General features: G+C 34.8%; 1 protein-coding gene across 1 annotated transcript; it reads right to left on the bottom strand.

The window, feature by feature from the left end:
* Positions 1 to 651: 651 nt before the first annotated feature.
* Positions 652 to 5,452, bottom strand: LOC106126744 (sister of odd and bowl). The gene is made up of 2 exons (XM_013324569.1): positions 4,253 to 5,452; positions 652 to 1,287 (listed from the first exon to the last, which is right to left on the bottom strand). The coding sequence occupies exons 1-2, from the start codon at positions 5,296 to 5,298 to the stop codon at positions 912 to 914; spliced, it is 1,422 nt and encodes a 473-aa protein (XP_013180023.1). The 5' UTR covers positions 5,299 to 5,452; the 3' UTR covers positions 652 to 911.
* Between the last annotated feature and the right edge of the window lie 3,479 nt (positions 5,453 to 8,931).

Consider the following 8,931-nt stretch of genomic DNA (forward strand, 5'->3'; position numbering starts at 1 on the left):
TACCTGCCACATATTACAAACTAATGAATCGTATTTATAGTTACATCGTTAAATTCTTATTTCTATGGACGGATGAATTTTACAATGACTAAGGCACATAATCATAAATTTTTACATACATTTACAAAATGAGATCAGATAATTTACAAAAATTTAAGAAATAAACATAAATTATATCTAATAGTATTTAAAAATAAATGTCCACAAAAAACATTGTAATAAAAAGATTTTTCGAAAAGTTCAAAGTACAAAATATTAATGACAATTTCTATTAATTTTATTTTTCCCATTTATTTGAGTAAACTGCAATATTTAAGAAGTTCCTTAGTACTTTTAACAGTGGTAGAGCCCGCTTTAACATCGCACGAATTGGCCCGGCTCGCCCGGTGAAATACCACGACTACACAGAAGACAGATGTGAAGTGGAAGCGCGAATTCGACGAAACGCGTTCGTTTGATGAGTGTGCGTCCCGGCGGCCTGATTTAGTCCTCTTTTCCTTCCCACCCTTTTTCTTATAAAGAAAGGTTGGAAAGTGGAATTGGACTTTCCGAATGAGAGGATGTATGGGAAGGGAAAATATTTTCTTTCTGTACATCCTCTCCTCCGTCGATTAAAGGTAACCAGCAACGCATATGCAATTGCGTATGTCTATGGGCAACGGTCACTTCGCTATTTCAGCGATTTCAGGTGACCTCACTCGTTTGCCACCTTATGATAAATACTCTTGAATCTACACTGAAGTGTCTTTCGAGAACATATGACACTCAGCGTGTCAACTGTTTTAGAAAATTTAATAATTACTGGTTTATATTGTTTACACGTAACTATAAAGGCACTTCTTGTCTCTATATAAGAGTTAATCAGTCTTGATAGAATCAAAAAACCACTTCCCATATTAACAATGATTAAATTAATTTTCATCTTCAGTATCTAAACTGTCGATTGGAAAGTTTGGATTCAATATTGGACTCTTTCCATCAGAACCACTGGGTGAAGTATTAACTGATGATATTCCAACTAAATTATGTGTCAGACTATGTCTTCTTAAATCACAATTCCTCCTAAATACTTTACCACAAGAAGAACAATTGTAAGGTTTGATATCTGTATGTGTCAATAAATGGGTCTTCAGATTCGAACGTTGGTTAAAACTTCTGCTGCAAACTGGACATTTATGAGGAGATTCTTCCATGTGTAAGATTTTGTGAACTGCCAGTGTTCTAGACTGACAGAAACCTTTGCCACATTCCATGCATTTGAAAGGCTTTTCCTTAGAGTGGATATATCTGAAATAAAAATAAATAAGTTAGCTTCGAAATTCGAACAATTGTTTTTTTTTATCTACATCCAAATAAAAATGAACCCTAGTTTTTGAAAATATGTTACAGAAAAAAGCAATTATAATATTCTAATTGTAATAAATATCTCTAAAATAATGTTTGTAATAAACTAAAGAAAAGATGTGGTGCAAAATTTATGTTTTAATTCAATGATATTAAATAAAATATTAAAAACGAATAATTAGCTAAAATATATTATTAAAAGAAGTCCCTTTAGGCAAGGTTCCGAAGATACTGGCAGCGTTCCCCCTTTGAATAGCTAAACTAATTCTTTGTCCGAGCTTGCTGGCAGCTCTTCGGTCCCCTATGATGTCGATTAACTTTTTTGATATTTTCTTAAAATGTCCAAAGCGCTAGGACCCCACGGACCAAGGGTCTCGACACCAAATGGGACAAAATCATATATAAACCTAGACCCCTGTATAAAGAATGTAAACGAAATATATTGATAAAGCAAACATTCTACTATACATTCTAAATGTATTGATGAATTTCATGTCAGTAGAAGCCAATTACTACAAATTAAACAAAATGAAATACTCCAAACAAATATTGCTATGAGCAATGAATTTCTAATAAACAGCCTATAATTAACACGCCATAACAACAATCAATAATAAACAAAGCTAGGAACAAGCATTCGTGTTACAAAGTCAATAAATCTAAATCGCCTAAACAAACACACCTGGAGCTATCTATAAGTTTCCACTGTTGTTTAAAACATATTGTTATCCCTTTCATTCCCTTAAAGATAACAGGGACAGCAATATGTTTTTCAATGGTAATGATGTTCGATGTAACATTATACGAGTATAATCAAGATTAGTTTGTGACGATAAAGAGAGGTAATGAATGTGATAGGATTCCAATATTAAAGGTATAGAAACATAGAGATGAGGTCATTTGAGAATTTTTATTATAGACAACGACTTAATATACTTTTAGTCGAAATATTAATAGGTAAAATTAATTAAAGTTTACCGTGGGTTCAATACCAACATATTGATAACTCTGTTTTGTAAATGATAATTATAAGGACGATATTTTTATTACACATTTTAGTCTCAGAAACCAACGATTACTGCTCTAAATCATATAGTAAAAAAAAAGAAATTGAGTGAATAATTAAGTGAAATTAATATAATCCATACTAATATAATAAAGAATGATTTGATTGTTTGTATTGAAAAGAAGTCGCGGACAACTGTTAGTTTGTTATAAATTTGTAATGATAATAAATGTTAGTAAACAGATCATACAAATCTAAATTTCGAAAATAAATCATTATAAAACAAGTATTGGTAATTTAAACCGAGCAAAGTTAGATCGCACCCAAACAAGCTTCTAAAATGTCAATATTTATCAACCAAAAAACAGACCACTTCAAACATGATGTATAATTCCTTTTGTATACATTATTAACAAATAACATCATACTGTAATACTATATGATTATAATAACAATGATTTCAAAACAAGCAATAAATTAATTCGATTTCAAACATAAAAAACAATCGAAGTTCGAGAACCGATCTCTAATTTTGTATGCGAAGAATATTTACCGCGGTTTTGTTCGTTTTTTTTTGTAGTCCATATTAATCCTCACGTCAGGATCACCACGTGCTTTGTTATAGCCCATCGGAGTCTCGCCTCGGACCATTATAATGTATCGTGTCAACGGACATCGATTGAACATCGACAGGCCTGGCCCGGGTTAAACCTCCGGCGTCTACACCAAATTTATTTTATTGCTCCAGAGATACAACGATTCGAAAGGAAATCTTCGAGGGGACAGGTGTTAAAAATTCAACACCTTTACCACTTTTTTTGGTCCGGACCTCGTACAGATAAGTAGAAAAATAGATTAACTCTGATTAAATGTTGTTGTAAGCCATACATACAATAAATGTAATGGCATTATTTATCAACAAACCACGTTTGGAATTTGTGTTGTTTTAGGGCTGAATTAGAGTTGTATTGGTCGTCTTTTTTTTATTGAAAAAGATATTTTAAGATTAAAAAGATATGCGCGCGGATTTATTGAGAATTCGAATACGGAAAGTAAAAGGACAAAATAAGATTAAATTAAAACATCGGGTCAGAGATTAGCGGTGGTTTTGTGAAATAATTTACGAGCGTGACGGACGAGCCGCTGATAACATCTGCTCGAGCCATACTTAACCCTTTTTGTTTTAAATATTTTTCTTCACCTTCATAACTCAATGCTTCATAATTTTTTCCTTTTATCAGTCGAGACTGAATCCTACTTTTTGTTACCATTTATATCTACTTAAATATTGTGTATAATTTATTACAATGCATAAAATTAGATTGTTTTTGTCTTCTTTCTGTAACATTTTAAATAATAATGGAAAATGAAATCTAATAATAAAAGTATCTTAAAGTATCAAATAATTTAGCAGATGATGATATCAATAAACGAAATTTACCAATACGTCAGACATATTCTTCATTACTGTTTTAAAAGCTTTGTTGCTGCAACGTTTGCTGTTAAAGCTTTGATAAATGGAAACATATATTGATATCTCACATCAATTCTATTATTTACAATATATTAACACATACATACACAGTAATTGTACATACATATAACTAGGATAGTTACTAACTTTATATAATTAATAATATATATTTAGTGTTTTGTTTTTTGGTTCAACAAAGTACCTACCAGTTAACCGGATTACAATGACAAAAAGTGACATGTTGAATAATTTCGTTCGCAACTATTTGAACTTTGAATTTAACATTCAAAGTAAAGGTCAAAATAAATTATAATTGGAAGTTTAAACTTATGTATAAGATGTAATAAAGGAAGTATTAATAATTACCAAAGATAAGATAAAAGATACTATAATAAATGTTAATAAAATTGTAATAAAAAATTCATTACCTGTGGTCTCTGAGATGATCTTGCCGTCGGAAAGCTTTGCCACAAATGTCACATGAGTAAGGTCTCTCGTCCGTATGCGTTCGTTCGTGTATTAGTAAATTATATGATTTTGTAAACTGTCGATTGCAAAACTTGCAAATAAATTGTTTCTTAGTTCTAGGACCGCTTCCTGTTGTCTTCTGTTTATTTGAGATACTACTACCCGTTGATGATGTGGAACTGTTTGTTGATTTTGAACTCGAGGAATTTGATGGTTGTGGTGATAAAGGCGGCTGGGTCGGACTACTATTCATTTGTTGTTGGTACATTGCGTTCATTAATAAACTAGGGTATCCATTGTCTAAATTTTGTGAATTATATCCGTAACCTTTTGATGTCGATTCTAAATGTTGTTCTAAAGTGAATTCGTCTTCATTGTCTAATAAAGCTAAGTCTTCCTCAACTTCTTCTGATAAATCAACATCCTCAGCGGCAATAGCATCAGATAAAGGATATTCCTCGGGAGTTTTAGGTGAAAAATCTCTAGTATTTTCTGATACATCCACTTCGGTTATCTTTGCGCTAGCCGTTGCTATTCTTAAGATATCTTGTTTTGAAGTGGAACTATTCTCGGTGATATTTGATTGGTTCGAATTGCCAACGGACGATACAGACGTTAGACGCTGTAGTGTCAAATAAGATTCCAGAGCTTGCAAATTAAGTGCAGCTGCAGCTGCGGAGTTGGAAGGTAGCAAAGCCGCTTGCTGCAGAGAATTCATCATAGCATTTTGCAGAGAAAGAACCACACCTTGCAATGACCGTTGCAACATATTTTCTTGTAGGAGCGCTGCAGAGGCTATGGACAAGTTTATATTTGTAGGAGACAAACTGCTGGCCTTACTTGTTATTCCTTTAGTGTCGTCGATAGACGAAGGTTCGACAGTCAATCCACTCATATCCGCGGCGGGTTTGTTGTCTTGAATCTGCAAGTTGTTTTTCAGCTTAATGATGGCGCTCTCCAGCGAGTTCAGTGTGGTCTTCGATCGCGAGGAACTTTGCTCTTGCATATTGTTGAATGAACTTGACGTTGAATGTCATATGAGCACTAATGTGTACACGTGGTGCGCTCAGCGGCGCGGGGAGGTGCGGGGCTGGTGCGTCGCGTGCGCGTGCGCTGTGCGCCGAGAGAAGCGCGGGCGTGTGGCGTGCGAGGTGGTCGTGCGGCGCGGCGCGACTGAGCCGGCGGCGGCGCCGCGCCCCCGCCCCGCCCCGCGCCCTCCCTCGTCTCCCTTCGCCGCTGCCCGCCTCACAAAAGCTCTCTATTTTAGGCAACTCTTTGTACTTAGTAATGGTCACCTCACGCCGCCTTAACGACAAACACGTCCATGAGAACGACGTTCCAGATTTGTTGTAACTCTTACGAGTGTAATGAGATTCTGAATGGATTTGTTGGGCTATGGGAAAACAATGTTCACCGTTCTCAGTCGACTCGTGTTGTTAGTGGGTCAGAAAATGCCCTTTGAATATTTTACTACTTTTATATATATTGGACACATTATTACAAATGTTTGTCTCATTTATCATTTAATTATGTACTTAAAACTTTAGTATACTTCTTATGCAGATATGTACACTAAGGATCATTAAAAATACTAATTATCCTGTGGCAATGCAGTCATAAAAAATGAAATAAAAGTCCGGACAAAAATGTGGATGTAAACCAAAAACAAATGAGCTTTGCAAATGTCCCCTTTCGTGTTTATACACTACGGACAAAGCTTTCGAAAGACATTTTTGTTGCAGGTGCTTTCATATTCAAGGTGTATAATAAAAGCTTAACTCATTTAAACTTGTTTTAATGCCAATATTACGTTATGATGTCAATCTTATCATAGTTAAAATGATGGACAAACATTGTTTTGCTATTATATCCAGAAATAATTATGTTTTTCGCGCATATGTAAGTTTGTTTTAGAGTATGTAGGTATGTATAGTTTCTTTGTGACTGCCTAGAACCTAAACTATTGAACCGATTTTAACAAGTGAGGTATTATCAGAATTGTTTTCTTCCCAGAGTGTCAAAAGGTATTTTGTATCGGCACAAAACACATAGTGGATGTAGTAAATAAAATTAAATTGGTGAAAAGCTAAAAAGATCCGAGTAACAATATTCCCACTATCTTTGTTTTTCTACCTATCCAGATATGAATGCAGGATTAACAAAGAAATATGAAATGAACAAAAAAGAACAGAATCCTCTGTACACATGTGTTTATTACTTTTGCCGAGTTAAAATTATACAAATGCACACATAATATTTACTTACGTTTGTTCTTTGAGCCTTTACAAAGTAAACGTCGTTTAATTATTCGACACATGTTTTTTTTATTTAACAATATTGTTAATTAACTTTAAGATTTTCCTTAATGATCACGTGAGACAGTCATTTATTTTTTCAAAAGTTAAACAATTTGATTTTTGTCTCAATTCAAAAACCTTTAATACAGTGGATTTCTGAGACCAAAATCCCCGTTTAAATTATATTGTCATCTCTGTTTTCACAAATAATGACACAGATGACGATATAGTCTCAGAAACCTACGGATAACGTGTGTTCTATTGTTTACAAAATTTAACCAATTATTCTTCTAATACTTTTATTACAGATATGAACATAAATTTGTTCCTCATTGCGTTTTTTTGTATCTGAGCATCTGATCAACCACATGTTCGTTTGCTCGGTAATGCAATCTCTTTAGAAATTCCATTTTAAACGCTCAGTTGTTTACAACTTAAGGAACTACGTAATCAGTTTCCTCAATTATGATACAAAGCGTGAGTAGAAGATAAAGCGTCTAGTTTCTGCGAGTCCACGCATTGCAGTCACGGCTGCCGGCCAGAGACAAAGGCCCATGCTCCAATAGAGCGTAATAATTGCACCAATTGACATGGGAAACAGGAAAATGGAGCGGAGATGTAAACGTCGCAGTAAGGAGTAGTTGTACATCTTGCTTTTGTACAATGAAGAAATCAATGCTTAAGAACTATCACACCTGTCGACCTAGCACGATAAATTGCGACATTCGTATCTTCATCGTCAATTGTATCAAAATTAGTATGAGATTTTTGGTGTACTTTACACATCATAGAGGATCATAGCCCTCATCATCGTCATCAGCTCACTAAACGTCCCCACCGAGGGGCTCGGAGCCTACCCTATGTTAAGGGTGATTAGGCCATAGTCAACCACGCTGGCCAAGTGCGGGTTGGTTGACTTCACACATATCTTTGAATTTCTTCTCAGATAAGTGCAGGTTGCATCACGATGTTTTCCTTCACCGTAAGAACGTCGGATAAATGTACATATGTAAATCGGAAATCGAAAAACACATTGGTACATGGCGGGATTCGAACCCAAGACCTGCAGATTGCAAGTCAAGTGCTTGAACATTGAGCCACCGACACTTTCATAGCCTGCACACATTTAAATACAAATTTTATCGATGACGATACGATTTCGTGACGCTTGTCACAATTATTCGTGCCAGGCCCGCTGATATTTTAGCGATGTAAACAAAACACGATACAAATTCATAAAGTAGCCCCTTAAATGGTATCAAATGGAAAAACTAATGCGGACAATTTACTTGGATTCTTTTCTACAAGCACAAGAAAGCAAGACACAAAATTGTGGTGATCCATACATTTACGAAAATCTTCCTGAATCAAGGATTACGCATTGGCAGCTTTGATCGAAAAAACACTTTTAACTATTTCAAAGAAAAAAAATCGATTATAAGAACTTAGCGTAGTACCTGTTAGATTTTTAAAGATTTTCTAGTCTTAGTTTTCTAATCTCTAACAACCAAGTGGCTTAAAAGATTAACATTTTATATTTTATTTCTTCATTTACAATGCTGTAGACGAAATTGTGCTCTATAGAGGTCGGTTGTAGTTGTTTAGTGGACAGGCGAGCTAATTCTCCGGCATTAGTGGTTGCAGCACGAGTCCGTTCTCACGGCGCAGCGCCCGGGGGCACCGGGCGCGCACGACTCCAGCGCCACATATAAAATTAATTTATCTATAACCAACTAAAGCAACGCTTGTGCAGAAAAACTTTTACGTGGGTGTAAGCCTTTTGATTTATTTGTATATTTTAGATTTAGTTAATTGCTCGATTTGTTAATATTAGCTATGTTACATACCTAAATTACAGGCGAGAGAAGAAACAATTCATAGTTCTGTTTTACAATTGCTCTTGGTGAAGCTGATCTTGTTTATATTCTCTCTTCATCTCTTGTATCTGAAGGATCGGATTCGTTAGATAGTAAATGTACTTAATTTTATGAAAGAATATTGGTGCTACAGTCCAACTCCAATAAGCAAGAACTGCATAAGAAACCTTTATAAGCGAAAGTCAGGTCTCAACGGACTCCATAAACGAGAAAACTCTTAAAGAGAGAAGAATATCGCGGTCCCTTGGATTCTTAACCAGGTTTGACTGCAAAGTCTTTCTATTAAATTAAAATCCTAGCGCTTAATTTACAGACGTTATATAATACGTTAAATACATTCGCCGAGCAAAATGTAAAAGAAGATAGGACGACAGGATCAAGTATAAATTAATTTCAATCTAAACTTTTATAAATAAATAGAAATTATTATCTATTAATTCCGTGTTCTCAGCACCTTTGGCTCCA

Source organism: Papilio xuthus, unplaced genomic scaffold (genome assembly GCF_000836235.2).
Source record: "Papilio xuthus unplaced genomic scaffold, Pxut_1.1 DF824992.1, whole genome shotgun sequence".
Taxonomy (NCBI): Eukaryota; Metazoa; Arthropoda; class Insecta; order Lepidoptera; family Papilionidae; genus Papilio; species Papilio xuthus.

Bases quoted from the DNA above. Each gene is read 5' to 3' on its own strand.
- LOC106126744 (XM_013324569.1), bottom strand. From the start codon at position 5,298: ATGCAAGAGCAAAGTTCCTCGCGATCGAAGACCACACTGAACTCGCTG. The intron at 1,288-4,252 runs GTAATGAATTTT...TTTTTATTTCAG, and splicing joins GATCATCTCAGAGACCACAG to ATATATCCACTCTAAGGAAA.